The 15,217-nt window shown below is 42.3% G+C and overlaps 1 protein-coding gene across 1 annotated transcript; it reads left to right on the forward strand.

The window, feature by feature from the left end:
• The first annotated feature begins 348 nt into the window (after positions 1–348).
• Positions 349–15,217, forward strand: tfap2d (transcription factor AP-2 delta (activating enhancer binding protein 2 delta)). Its single transcript, XM_085133173.1, has 8 exons — positions 349–1,641; positions 2,322–2,840; positions 5,787–5,847; positions 10,126–10,291; positions 11,639–11,757; positions 11,883–12,024; positions 12,873–12,986; positions 14,211–15,217. Exons 1-8 carry the CDS (start codon positions 1,603–1,605, stop codon positions 14,425–14,427), a joined length of 1,377 nt encoding a protein of 458 aa, XP_084989299.1. The 5' UTR covers positions 349–1,602; the 3' UTR covers positions 14,428–15,217.

A 15,217-nucleotide genomic window follows, 5' to 3' on the forward strand; every position in this document is an offset into this window, starting at 1 on the left:
TGGATTTTGATTCATGCGGCTCTGTACACCTGTTACTGTTTTATGCTTTGTTATCCTATAAAAGGTGCAACCTGCTTTAAAATTAGAGAAGGCAAAGAAGAGCTTTCACCTGATTACAGCGTCGACCCCCCCCCCCCGCCCCCCAATAAGCTTTTCATATAATTGTTTCAAAAAAAACAAAAAAAAACATCTTCTGCCATCTTACTTTACAACACCATCACGGCTCCGTGCAGCTGGGCAGGACCACCCCGAGGGCGCCTGCTCAGGTGAGTTACAGCACGAGGAGAAAGGCAGAAAGAGAGAGAGGGGGGGGGGGGGGAGAGAGAGAGAGGGCTCACGAGGCTGACCGACTGACCGAAAAACACATAATAATAATAATAATAATAATAATAATAATAATAATAATAATAATAATAATAATAATAATAATAATAATAATGTACATGCACACACCTAACATTTATACAGTGCTAATATCAGATAAGAAAAACGTTGGTTTGTTATCACAAAGCAGACCCCCCCTCCCCCTAAAGAAAGAAAAGAAAAGATATGGAATGGGAATGAGACCCTTCAAATACAGTTTTTCATGCAAAAGCAAAAACAAAACAAAAAAATGAATAAATGTAAATAATGATAATCATAATAATAATAACTAGACCTCCTCCTTCGATTTAATCCAGTCCTTAAGCACGTGAAAGTAAATAACTAAAGCGATAATTAGCAATAGTGGAAAATATTTTAAATTGGTGTATACATTCATAAAGTCTGTGAGAGCTTATTTCTCTCTGTGTGCATGAAATAAATTTGCACTGAAACCCGCATTTAAATTGTGCCATAAAAACAGCATGAGAGCAGCAAACGATGGTAATTCATCTAAAAACATTTGATGCATGCAGAAAGCGCCGAAAACCTGCCGTTTCATAATTAACCCCCCCTGTTAAAGCTCGCTAAATTCATTACACGTTTGCTGCAAGAACAGAAGAAAATCTCATATATTTTTTTCTACGTCCATTCCGTTCTTAAATCAAAATTAGCTTTAAAATATGTCAAAGCAAACTTACATTTCTGTTGAAAAATCCACACATTTTTGTTTGTAAAATGACTTAGCCGATGTGGATAAAAAAATATATATATTAAAAATAATAATAATAACTCGACGAAACCGAGCAGAAGACCTCGTGAAAACACAAACGGGTCAAAAAGGAAAATGTCCACAAAAAGCGTAGAAAATGTTGAAAGAAGCACTTGGTTCCTTATTAAGGCGAAGATACAATATTTATTCCGTGTCTCCTGGGATGCTCCGCTCCGTCTATTGTCCTCCCATTCCTCAGTGCTGATGCTTAATTTTCAAAACTTCTATATTACCAAGGGACCTACGACATCAGCCGAGAAATACCCTGCAAGTACAAAATCCGTGAGCCAGCCCCGTCCGTGCAGAGGGGAGACGCTCGCGTTCCGCCAGCTTTCTACCGTTACCGAGAGCACGCGAGGGGGGACTTTTCCATTTCTCTCGCTTTTTGGGGATTTTAAGGCATTTTTATTATTATCCGATCCGGCCAGAAAGGAGAGGAAAAAAATACGGGTTACTTTGGAGAAAGCACAATGTCAGCGACCTTCCCCGGACTTGTCCACGACGCAGAGGTAAGGCTCATTTATTTACTTTACAGATTTTAATTTGTGAAATTACAGCAGGTGTGTGGTGGAATAAGTACTGTTTGGTTTGAAGGGAGTTAGAGAAGCATTTCGAGATAGCGTCTGCTCGCAGGGAGTCTCTAAGTGGAATATAATTTATCGCAAGGATATTAAAGAGATAAAAGTATGCATGGAAGGAGAAATGAATCGGTGCAGCTCCCGGTAAAAACGAGGCTTTTTTTATTACTAGTGTGTGGAAGCAAAGGGGGCTCGTGTGTGTGAGCCGGTAACGGTGTGATTAGGACATTTTAGGGCGGAACACTCCGCTGTGTCTCACTCTGCTTACCTCCTATCCACAATGAGCGAGAGAGCTGGGACAGTAAATTTGCCAGCAGCTCGGTAATAATAATAATATATAACAGCACGCCTTTTAAAACGCTGCGAGGAGAGTGACAGGCATGCCAAAGGGAGGAAGAAAAAAATACCGATGGCTCCTGTTGCCGCGCGTTCGTTCCCCTCCCGGGCGTGTGGAAATGACATCTCCTTCAGGTGGTTTAAAGTGGGGGGGGAAAGCGCTTTGAGTGTGTGAGTTGTGTTTTTGAGTGTGTTTGGGAGGCAGAGAGAGGAGACACCGGCTGATGCTAAATGACACGGCTCATATATTTCCCCGTCTCTTTATTATCTTGTAGATACGTCACGACGGATCAAACAGCTACCGGCTCATGCAGCTCGGCTGTCTAGAGTCCGTGGCCAACTCCTCGGTCGCCTACTCCTCTTCCTCCCCGCTCACCTACCCGGCACCGGCGGGGACGGAGTTCGCCTCACCCTATTTCTCGGCCAACCACCAGTACACGCCCCTCCACCACCAGTCCTTCCACTACGAGTTCCAGCATTCCCACCCGGCCGTGGCCCCGGAGGCCTACGGCCTGAACTCGCTGCACTCGGGCCAGTACTACCAGCAGATCCACCACGGAGAGCCCGCCGACTTCATCAATCTGCACAACGCGCGCTCGGCCCTCAAGTCCTCGTGCCTGGACGAGCAGCAGCGGCGCGAGCTGGGCTGCCTCGACGCTTACCGGCGCCATGACCTGTCGCTGATGACGTCACACGGCTCACAGGCCTACGGCGTCGGTATGCACCACCCGGACCAGAGGCTGCTGCCCGCCGCCGGCCTGGGCCTCCCTCCGCCTGCGGCGGACGACCTGCAGGTACCGGTGGCCTCCACACCTCTCTTTCTACACTCTCTTCTCCACACGGCTCGAACACGTTACTGTGCCCCCTTCCTTCGGCTTCTCTTCTCCGGTTTATTAAGTCTGCTCCATATAGGATAGCCGACAATAGGATACAGAAGGGCAACAGCCCCTCTTAGCTGTCACAAGACCCAGTGCCCCAGTATCTCTGCCCCACTGGCCTACTATTGAAAAACTTTACCCCCCTTTTGTAGCACAGCAATCCCAAAATATTGAACAGAAAGACAGCGCCAGATGTCTGTCTGTCTGCCTGTCTGCCTCATCTGTCTGCTATCTATGACACTCACAAAGCTGCACTGGTCTGTAGTTATCTCCATCCAACGACTCTGTCCTACTTTCTTTTTTTTTTTTTTTTTGTAAGTCATAATGGATATCATCTTGAGATAATTTTGGTGCCAAAGCAAACGTGACTATAACAGGCTAAGTAAATGTCAAGTCCACACGGCACAATGCCTCTGAAAAGCAAGCCTGTTTCTAAAGGTTAATTGACTGGCAGTCTATACAATCCCATTGTGAAATCCGCCCTTTATTTTTCCACAAACACACGTGACCCATATTTTACATAATTCTTTTCGATGTAAAGAAATGGTCGAGATGAAAATGGATTCGCACGGTTCTTGAGCTTGTGTGTGTGTGTGTGTGTGTGTGTGTGTGTGTGTGTGTGTGTGAGAAAGAGAGAGAGAGAGGTCGAGTGTGTGTGTGTGTGTGTGTGTCCGGCTGTCTGTTGAGGCAAAGAAAAGCCGCTGGTTGCTCTATTCTCCGGTAAAGGGCGGATTAACGGATCGGGATTCAGGGCACAATGGCCTGCTCGAGCACCATAAAGCACCGTAGTTTATCCAATTACCGACTTAACGTCAATCAACTTTGTTACTTATGCAGCGACATCTGAGCTGCTTCAAACGCGGCTCTAGTTAAACACAATTTAACACAGTGGCACATAATTTCAGTCGCGTTAACTATTTACCACCTCTACTCGAGCTTTTATCGACGCATTTTCATTACGAGGTATATTTAGGCATACAGTGAACGCAACGTTGTGCTTTTTTTAGTGCTACAATATTTATAAAGCATGTAATTTTAAGGAATAAAAATATATTATGTTATATATTTTTAATATATTTATAGATGTATAAATGTATATTTGTTAATAAATAATATGGGGTGTGGCAATATAACCCAGGGATTATTCTAAGTCTTCAAATACATTGAGGAGCTTATAGATATACATTTATAGTACAACCTGTTTTTTAAAAAAAATATTTTTAAATAAAGACTTCTACATATAATTAAATACATTTTAATTTACTGATAATTGCAACATATTTTTGCGTAACATTTTTCATATTTTATTTTATTTATTTTATTTCATTTTATGCACGCTCGTTAATGCAAATATTAGATTTATTTCGAGATTTTTTTTAAAGGCTTAACAGGTTTGACCATTTTTTTTACGCTAAGAAAGAAACGGCTCGTGAACCTGAGCTTACACGAGGCGGATGTATGGACGGAACAGATGCGCCTATGGTCTCGTGCAGCCCGGTCGCATCTTTGAGCGGGTTAAAGAGATTTTCATGCTCAACAAAAGCAGCTGCCACACCTTTCTACCGTCACTAAGCTAATTCATGCAAGACCTCTGCGTTTTGTATATTGATTTTATAATCACTTTAGCTTCGGAATAGAAGAAAAGAAACAGAGCAGGAGCTGGTTAAGAAGGAGCAACAACAAGCTCCCTTTCTCAGTTAATTTTAATCGGGGGCTTCTGCGTGGGCCAGGCCTAGAGGCTCACGCAGGGGGGGATTAAGCATTTTCTGAATAAAAAAGCGCGTGTTCTCCTTTCTTGATGACATTGTTGATAGCACGCGAGTCTGATCTGCATCTTAAAAAATGGCGGAGGTAACAGGTTTTCGTGCACGTAGGCCTACATATATGTTGAAGCCTGGTTGCTTATGTGTACACAGACACTGATGCCCCAACAGGTTGGTGGTGGCTGCAGTAAATTCTGCACACCTTTTGCTCATTTTTGAGTCTGCGTGAGTTGTGCTGTCCTCGGTTATAGCCTGAAGCCTTTCAAATTAAGCTCGTTTCTGGGTGAGCCGTGAGCTGCATGCTTTATTTCGCTGTGCCCTCAATTTTACTCAAAGCCTGCTAAGTGGTGTACACTTTCTAACAAAAAGGCTTCCAACACTAGAAAACTGCTCAAAGGGCGTGCAACAGGGGCCAGTGTTTGGACTCAGTAAGGTGCTTTTTTCCCCTCCCAAGCTCTTTCTGCTGTGAACTTTGCGGTGCTTTGAATGAGTTTTAATTGTATAGATGTGGTGGTTTTCAACCTGTGGGTCGCGGCATTCCAAAGAGGTCAGAGGATAAATCTGCAGGGCCCTAATATGGAAGAATTAAAGACACCTGGAAGCCTTCAAAATTTATTTAAAAGGGGCGAGTCATTTAAAACTACAAGAATGCATCATTTTTATGCATTATAGGATTGAGGCACTGATCTATGTCTGCACGGGCACAGGGAAGCTTTATGGTGTTACTTTCAAACCTGACATTTCACTTAGATTTGTATTCTTTGTTTGCATTGTATATGGATCTTGAATATACATAAAACCGAGCAACATATGCCCAGTGTTTGTTGTCACAGTTTTATTTATTCTGATATACTCCTGTGACTGCATGAGTTTGGCTTTTAGTGTGTGGTTGCAAGTAAAAAGAAGGGGAAAATGGGGATTCACGCCTTGGATGTCCTAAAGAATGACTTCACCGCATACAGAGAAAAAAGAAACAAATCGCACTAATTGTTGCTGCATCTGAAGCCTGGCAGCTGGGAAGCTCCAGCGGTGTACAAAAAGAATCTGGTTAAAGTGATTTCACCTCCCCGCTCGTCCTAATGAGTGCGTGTCTCCGCAGGGCTCCGTGGAAGCGCAGTGTGGGCTCGTGCTGAACGGCCAAGGGGGCGTCATCCGGAGAGGTAAGGTCCCCGTTTATTTTCTGCTGCGGTTGTTGTTATTGTTGCTGCTGCTGCTGTACCAGAGGCCGTGAACACTCACGGGCTCGACACGACAAGACAGCGAGCAGACAGACAAACAGGCGGAACACTCCTCTCTTGTCTGCTGTCAACACGCTGCAGCAGGAACGGCCCCGATTTGTCACCTATTTATTAAACAGCAGCGCTGTACAGGCGCAGAGGCAGTGCTCCCCACTTCCAGCATGTCACTCAACACCCACGTTTTTTAAAACACCAGTCATACCAAACCTTGGCTTTGAGTGTTGCCGACATGATTAAAATGCCACGAATTAATGTGATGACTTATATTTCTAGTGTACTGATACAGTTACTTATAGGCCTTGTACTTAAACGCGCATTTGACACATGCCCTCTCACACTAAAGTTACGCCAGAAGCTTTTATTTTGAAGTCAGACGTGTGGGTAATATTTTATAAGACTGACGGCTTGCGTTTGTTTTCATGTAATAATAATATTATATGCTATTAATTTAATATTCATGGCTGAGTTATCATAAATTCAGTGTCGATTTTTTTTAAAAGAAAAATGGCGCAGTCTATATGAAAGCAGATTTAAATAATCAATATTATTACAATAGAGAAATATTGTTACAAATGAGTAAGATTTGGGTTTAATTTAACAACACAATTCTGTATCCTCTTAATGTTTACAAATGTGTACGTTTATAGTAATTTAAAAATAATTTTGAAATGGCCAGAAAGTAACCGAGTATTTAATAATTTCGCAGCTGCATTTGTGGACTTTTTTTTTTTTTTTTTTTTAATTTACAAGTAAATGTTTTTGTGGGATACAAAGAAGAGCAGTCAGGTTTGTGTGTCTGTAATGCAGCTGCTGTTTTTATGTGTTAGCGCCTGTGTGTTTAATCTGGCACAGCAACCAAAGATGTGGCGGCTAAGGTTAGCTTTTCCAAGGGGAAGCTGTGGATGTGTTCCCCGGTCTGCATCCACCCAAAGCAGGCCAGCCAATTTCCTCACGAGTGGGTTTAAACACGCTGTGGATCTTTTGCTCCATGAAAATAATTCTTTTAATTTTATTTTTCTTTAATTTTTTTTCAGGGGGGACTGTGTGCAATTTTCCACACTGAGAGGAAAGGCTGTGTCTCGGGTTTAATTTTTCATCAGCTCTGCCTAGGTGTTGGGGCTTTTCTCTCGGATTGACGCGGGAATCCCTTCGCTATCACTTTCGGTTAATGGTGCGCCGTATTTGGCCCTGAGCTCAGCCGCTGCAACCATCACAACCAATAATCTTTGCTTTACCTCCCGCTCCCGTATCGATAGCTTCTCTTGCCTCGGGCGGACGCTTTGATATGCTAATGCCGAGCGGGGCCCCGGATTCAGCCGAGATCATATTAATGTTGTTCTTTCTGACTGCGGCTTTGGCGGCATGAATATTCACATAACCTTTTTCAAAAGAAAATCACTCAAGAAATGCGGATCCTACTTAGGAGGAGTCGTCTGTGTTTTTAATCACCCTGCTATCCCTTTTCCAGTTCAGTTCTAACAGCAGCTTCACAGATCAAGCCGATCTGTCAGACGCGCGCCCCCGCTACCACATCCCGTGCACGCACAACCCTCTCTTCTGTCAAGACATTGGCGGGCTTTTTTGGGGGGGAGCTATAAACATTGTTGTTAAAATATGAGGAGAATGGCATTTGGCCCTTGTCTCTTTTTCTTTAATTTTCGTGGCAAACTCGTAAAAGGCGCTTGATTCCGCGTGTGATCCCGCCCGCCGCTCGCGCCGCAGCCCGAGGCTACTCTCCGTTGCTTAAATACCGTTATCGCCTCTGGGCCCGCGCGCTCCACTGACTGCACTACCGGCAATAGCTCTTTTCGATTGCCCTTGGCAACATAAAATACAAACTACTTTGAATCAAAACATTTTTAGGGGAATTAATATGATGTGAACCCGCGGCTTTACGAGACGCGCGCCCCTGTCAGAGCGCGTGAGTCTGACAGACAGGTTTGCCCGGTTTGTGTCACTTATAGAGACACGGGCAAGCCGGACCGCGCGCACGCGCGCACGCGCATATAAACACACGCGCACGCACACACCGGGGCTCAGGCTTAACCAAAAGTATCAATCGATTCCCTCGACCTGCAACAGTCCATTTTTTGACAGCCTGAGTGAAACACAGGTCCCATACAGTCTTGTACAAAGTGGTGCCCGCTGGAGTACAACAGGCTTTTGTTTCCACACCATTATGATGTTACAGTTGTGCTGTGGGCATGAGTCGCTGTCCAGGTGCTGGAATGAAAGGTGCGAGCCGCTGTCCATGGTGCTCAGACCGGATGACATGTTTTTGAGGCTGCATGTCTAACCTCAACCCTTCCTGTGGCCAGAAAATGATGCGAATCTAGCACATTTCAGCAGATTGTGAATAATAGATTCTGAAAGCAGAAATATGGGTTACAGCTGGTCATATATGAGGCTTAGTTGGTGGCCAAATTGTGCCCTAAAAAAAAGAGAGAGAGAGAGATTGGCGTGTGCAGCCAATCTTCGCCTGCAGCATTGTTCTCTTCGGCCTAAATGGCATCCTTTTTTCTCCATTTCATCATATCCAGCACGCCTTAATAACAACGCGACACACCCTGCTGTTAGATTTGATAATGAGGCAGATGAATAATAGAATATAGCCTACAGTACATCAGACAGAAACCTTGCGTTTCGGCTGCTTGGGACTTTATTTCAAGTGAAAGTTTAATAACGATAGGCCCACTCAGAACAGTCGATAAATTCCAGGAGGATCCGGTAACACTGATTCAGACGCAATTTAATAATGTGAAAGGGCCTTCACTACACAACCAAAATCATTTATTCACACTTTCAGGAGCCTCAAGTACACAATGAAATCAACATGGTAGCTGGTGGTGGATGATTTAAAGAAGGTTTTGTTTCCCCCCTCTTACAGAAACACCATATTATTGTTACATAGAGAGAACCATTGGGCTGAAGCAGGCATATAAATATATGTACACAGTAATAAAAGCATTTAATATTTAACTAGTGAGGAGGGCTGAAAGACACATATTGATTGTGGAGAATAAAGATGCTCGATTATTATAGGGATTCATTTTTGATTTAATAATATTTACACATATATTGCATTTACATTTAAACATATAGGGAAGCTGTAGAAGATGGACAATTTTCTTGGATGATACACCTTCTTAATATAACGACTAAGCAAATTCAGCTAATTTATGGGAATAATTTTTTTAAAACTGTATGGAAAAAATAGGCTTAATCTGTAATGTATTTAATGTCTGACATGAAAAAAAAACTGTCTCAAACAAAATGGTTTTATCATCATATGAAAGACCTTCCAAATCATTCACCCTGATGCAAACTGTTATTATTAACCAATAATTGGACAATAGAGTTCCTGTTTGATGTGTGCACAGTTCACCCAGTTGGTTTTTATTCTTTGTATCACATCTTGAAATGTGGGATTCTTTGAAATCAGAACCAAGGAGACCTCATGCAAAGTGTGTACACAGCTGAAGCCACCCTCTATGAACAAAGGTGCAAAATATTCTGTGCAGTTCTCCCTGAGGTAGCATTCAGCGAAAGCTTTATCCAGTGAAACTTTTCCACAGAAAAACACACATTTGCATGATTTCCAACTAAGCAGACATTTCAATCTGTCATTTGAGCAACGCTGATCCAAATACTCAGCGAATGCTTGCTGGTTTATACTTTTGTGCACTCTTTTCTGTCACCAAAATGTTCATATGTTTTCTGAAACAAGATTTTTTTTTTCCAAGGTCCAACTTCGTTTTTAGTAAATGCATTTTTTTAAGTATCTTGTTGCTTTTTGATGAAATATGACTTGATGCATTATTACTGTAAAAACTAACATCTTTGTTGCAGAACTTAAAGAGCAAATCTTGTATTGATACTTTATTAAGCAGTAATGTACTATTAACACGACTATAAAATCTAGCAGTTCAGTGAAAGACATTGGTGTAGCATTCAGATCTTGGATCAGTTTTTTTTTTTTTTGGGGGGGGGGGGGCATTTTGCTTATTTTTTCTGTTTTGACAGAATAAAGCATTGAATGTGTATTATACAAAGCTGTTGCCTTCATTAGAACATTTTGTACAACCTTCTTACAACACTGAATAGCAAACTATGAATGGCAAACTAGTCCTTTCAAACTTTTACAGTGATGCTGCTTTTTCTTGCACCTTGTTGTAACAAGCTTCCTGTCTCTGTGTGCAGGGGGAACATGTGTGGTGAATCCTACAGATTTGTTCTGCTCAGTACCGGGTCGGCTGTCGCTGCTCAGTTCCACCTCAAAGTATAAAGTCACCATTGCTGAGGTGAAAAGAAGACTGTCCCCGCCAGAGTGCCTCAATGCTTCCTTACTGGGCGGCATACTGCGTAGGTCAGTATGATGCACATACAGGATATTAGTCTGACAATATGCCTAAGCTTCATCACAGCGTCTCTAAATATAACTACACTGATTAAAGACAGTATATTGATGTATCAGTTTGAAGACAAATCAGACTTATCAACTGTTTTGAGAGTTCGCTTAGTGCGGCTGAAGTTTCTGTCTCATCTTACTGCAACATTATGGATCTATATGCTGCTATGACAGAGCTGCTTACAGCTCTAAAGAACTTCAAACTCATTAAGAGTCTAAGCCTAAAATATCCTCTCACAAATAAATCCTAAATCCACTGTGACCGCCAGTGCCTTGATGAGTTTCAGGCATTAATCAGATTCTGATATCTAGTTCTGAAGTATCACTTTACAGGTTAATCAGTATCATCTCCGGAGAGCGAGAAACCCAAATTTCAAATGTGTTTAATCAGTAGCAGGGTTGTTAACGGCTTCATGTGGCAGATTAGAGCAATTTCTAAAAAAAAAACCCCAAACATTTTGACATACTTGTGGTGTAAAAACATCTGAAAAATCCTAATGTCTCTTTTGGTGCATCCACACACTGTTAAATTCTAGCAACATGTAATGATATTGGAGAAAGGAGGTGAGTGTGATGGATGGGGACTTTGAAAGTGAAAAAATATTTATTTTTTTTAAGTGTAAATCTGGCTGGTGAGCATTGGAGAGCGCTGGCTGAATCTTTGTAGCCCTCAGATGAAACAGAGGATATATAGCAGCGCCCACAAAAGACTATTGTAGGCGAATGAGGGCCGGGGCTGCACGCGCCGCCATGCCCAGGGAGCCAGAGGGAGGCGAGACCAGGCCAAAGCATGCCAGGATCAGAGGAACCAGAGGAAAGCAAGAGTTGCCAGCGCTGTATTATTGATGAGGTGGAGAGAACGGGAAGGGGGAAAGAGGAACGAGCAAGCACAGAGAATATGGCTGGTCCTACAAGATGAGGAATCAACAAAGTAAAATAAAATAAGATAAACGTGCAAATAGCTACTGTTGATCCTCGTGTGAAGAATATAAACTGCAAATCTCTAACAGATGAGTATCTGGAATGTGTTTAATCATGTTTTGTCATTTAATAATAATCACTTCACAAAGAACAACAGAAATGTGCAGAAAGTTGTCTCGAGTGGAACTGCAGGTTTAAAGTTTTATGGCAGAGGAAGGAAGCACATATGCTTTAAAAAAATAACATAAAAGACTGAGGAAGCTTTGTGCCTTCTTCTTCTCCTGCTGCCGTGCTCCATATATTCAGTCTTTTGGGGTCTTGTATAATTCAGTTGCTTGACTTTGTAGGATATGTGATGCATAGTTCTTTACTATATGTTTCCAGAGCAAAGTCTAAGAATGGAGGCCGGTGTCTTCGTGAGAAATTAGACCGTTTAGGGCTCAACCTACCAGCAGGACGGAGGAAAGCCGCCAATGTAACGCTGCTCACCTCCCTGGTGGAAGGTAAGCAACTTTCCTGCACATTTTTCTTTTTTGTCATTTTCAATTTATATTGCACCACATTAATTTCATAATACAGTTTAATTGTTGTCTCATCAGTCTTTTTTCCCTCTTTTGTTTTCTTTCAGGTGAGGCGCTCCACCTGGCGAGGGACTTTGGCTACACCTGTGAGACAGAGTTTCCCAGTAAGGCAGTGGGTGAACATTTGGCGAGGCAGCACAGTGAGCCGAAAGAGACCAGCGCGCGCAAGAAGATGGTCCTGGCTACAAAGTGAGTGAAACACATGCAACGTACAGACACACACTAAAAGAAGATGGCAAGAAACAAAAAACTTTTGCTACTGCGTGGTCACACAGAATAGGTTTTATTTTGAAATTCTGGAAATGTGAATGTTTCTGAGTGATCAGGTTTCAGTTAATGTTTGTCTGTTCTTTAAGGCATGGACAGATCTCTCCCTGTCAAATGTCAGGGAGAGATATTCTTCTTAATGATGTGTCCTTAAATTTTACTTAAACACTTATATTCCTATTTACAGCCATTACCAGCCATTACAATCCTTTGATTTAAGAAAATCTTTCAGAAAAATGATTAACAAGCAAATATAATAACAGTAGGTAAGTTTTGGTGTGACTTCGTGCTCAAACTGTTGTAAACTCCTTCACCTTACAGCAGTTTCCTGCATGGAACACCTACTGTATGTGGAAAATATTGTGTTACCACATTTAAGGGGTTAGCGCTTATATTTATATAATTGTAAGAGCTTTATTTGTAGTTCCTTCTTACAGTATAAAACTGTATTCTGAATATGCTGAAGGGGAAATAAAACTCCCACTCTTTTCCAGATAAGTTGATTTTCTTCCAATGAAATCAGCCCAAGAGTTGTTATAATGCTAACTGAAATGCAAAAAGACAAGACCAGAAAATGCTGCGTGGTGCAGAATCTTTGGTATCATGTTAGGAAAAACAATGAACCAGTGGAAGTAACTTAAATCTGCATGTGGATGGATCCAAAATGATGAGGGTGGGTGCAGAAAAGGGAGGGAAAAAAACCCTCTGAGATTGTGATGGTTTTGTTGGAGACAGATGGTAAACCCTCAGTCCCTCCTTCTGTCCGTCAGGCAAATCTGTAAGGAGTTCCAGGACTTATTGAGCCAAGATCGCTCTCCTCTGGGCTCATCCAGACCAACACCAATCTTGGACCTGGACATCCAGAGACACCTCACACACTTCAGGTAACACGTGTGACACGCATAAGAAAATAACGGAGCGTTTCCTTTTTTTTTCTTAAGGATGTTGCCAATCTTGAGTCACTCTCGGCACTAAATCTACTGAGCGAAGACAGTTTTCTTGCAGAGCCTCGCTCTGTGTTTTCCCACTGACCTCTCTGCCATTTTAGAAGGATGCAGCTGTGCAGTTTGATATTTGGCACAATTGACAGAGGAGGAGGAAACAACGCCTTGTTAGCAGAAATGTCACATCTATGGCGTCATCATTTGCAGAATATACAACATCTTATCAGACCTCTGAAGGGAGCTGTACTGTAGACTGCTGGGCAGAGAACCAGGATGTGAGCTCAGTGGTAGAAATAAAGTGACAGATTGAACAACAACATCCTTCTGCCAACTTAAGGCTCTGAGCTCAAGGACGAGCCGCTATTTAGCTCTGGACAAACCGGCATGATGATCTGACAGGACAGATGAAATCAGACTTAAAAACTGATTCTTAAAAAGCATTTCAATGCACATTTTACCTTTTATCACAATCCTGCAATTTTGTAGCGCTTTTAAATTTGTGATGTCACGAATGTTCAGATTCTGATGACTGACTTTGAAAAGAGAGTTTATCTCAAATAAACTACAAAAACACTGTTGGCTAGGACTATCACTACACTACAAATATCAAATACAGATATGGGGATATGATATGACTTTTAGCCAGTGTGTCTAACGCCACTAATGGGTTTTTTTTTCAAACATTTTTTTTGTAGAAGAGTCTCTTTCAAAAGTGATAAAAGCCTAAAGTGAATTTGATTAAGACATCACCAGCAGTTCAACAGCCAAGATTAGAATCACCTTAGACAAGAACAACAACAACAGTCTTATGTGAAATTTCCTAATCGGCAAAGCTCTAATTTGTATTTCATAGTTTAAGCTGGACAGCGTTCAGGCCTTTGCTAAAACAGGAGCAGAAACTCTGTGTTTCCCAGTAAACTGCTGTGGAAACAGATCATCGCAGAGCATCGCAGAGAGGCTTTTCTGACAGACTAAAGAAACTTCATTCAGAGGATTTGAAGCTCCATAATGCAGGAGGAAGGTTTCACCGCAGGTGTGAGAAAATCTGAGTCACTTCAGCTGTTAGTGTCATACAAACTCCCCAACAGCTCCACTGATTCGTTTAACCTTCACTTCTTTGGTTTGTCATCGCTCTAATAATCATTTCCCTCTCTTCCCATGCAGTCTGATCACTCACGGGTTTGGCACGCCGGCGGTCTGCGCAGCTCTCAGCACCTTCCAGACAGTGCTGAGCGAGATGCTCAACTACCTGGACAAAACCTCAAGTGGGAAAACGAGCGGAGCCGGCGACCAACAGATCAACAACAGCTCGGAAAAGACGCAGCTCCGGAAAACAGCCGAGCCCCAGAGCAAAGACGGGAAAACAGAAAAGACTGAGTAGCCCCCACCCACCCGGTCCCCGTGCCTTGGAGCGCTGCATTTAGAAGTGTGCGTGCGTGAGTGTGTGTGTGAACGTGTGCACTCTGAAAGGGGATCTGTTATTTCCCATGCATTGCTGTATCTTCTTTGGGACAATTCCTATTTATTGTTATTTATTTATCTTATGTTGAAATGTAACACTAACTGAACTGTCCCAAGCAAGACATCCTGATGTGTGAGCAAAAGCAACACATCCAGTGTAAATGAGCGTGCGTGCGTGTGTGCGTGTCGTGACAAAGAGGAGCCTTGCCATGGAGATGGCTGTGACTCATCTAGTACTTTATTTCTTTATTTATTAATTCTCAAAACAGGAGGTAAACAACACAGTTTCCCAGGACAGGTTGGGGGGGGGGATACATATTTTACACACACACACTCACACTCAGGGTTTGTGGGGATGTAATCTAAATCCAGTTAATTCAGGTGTGGATACTCTGCAAAAGTACAAAACCTGGAGCTGTTTTTTTTTCCCTCTGAAGAATCATTTAATGTGTTTTTATTTAAACAATAAGAGATATCAAACACATGAGTTACAGTTTTGCTTTTTGTGCAATTTCCATCTGACTGAAATAAAATAATTGAATCTCCCAGACATCCTCAACAACAGAAAACTGAATGCAGCTTTGACCCAAACCCTGATGCACACATACAGACAGTCTTTAACACCACACACACACACAGCCACACCCCCTTCACCTGTATGAGCACTTGAAAAATGCCAAGCAGACTTTTTTTTTTTTCATTTTTACACC

Source organism: Neolamprologus multifasciatus, chromosome 15 (assembly GCF_963576455.1).
Source record: "Neolamprologus multifasciatus chromosome 15, fNeoMul1.2, whole genome shotgun sequence".
In the NCBI taxonomy this organism is placed as follows: domain Eukaryota; kingdom Metazoa; phylum Chordata; class Actinopteri; order Cichliformes; family Cichlidae; genus Neolamprologus; species Neolamprologus multifasciatus.

What these genes read in the sequence shown, in the direction of transcription:
- tfap2d (XM_085133173.1), top strand. Translation starts at nt 1,603, where the DNA reads ATGTCAGCGACCTTCCCCGGACTTGTCCACGACGCAGAG. An exon ending in CTGCGGCGGACGACCTGCAG is followed by an intron (nt 2,841 to 5,786) that starts GTACCGGTGGCC and finishes GTGTCTCCGCAG; the next exon opens with GGCTCCGTGGAAGCGCAGTG. An exon ending in AGACACCTCACACACTTCAG is followed by an intron (nt 12,987 to 14,210) that starts GTAACACGTGTG and finishes CTTCCCATGCAG; the next exon opens with TCTGATCACTCACGGGTTTG.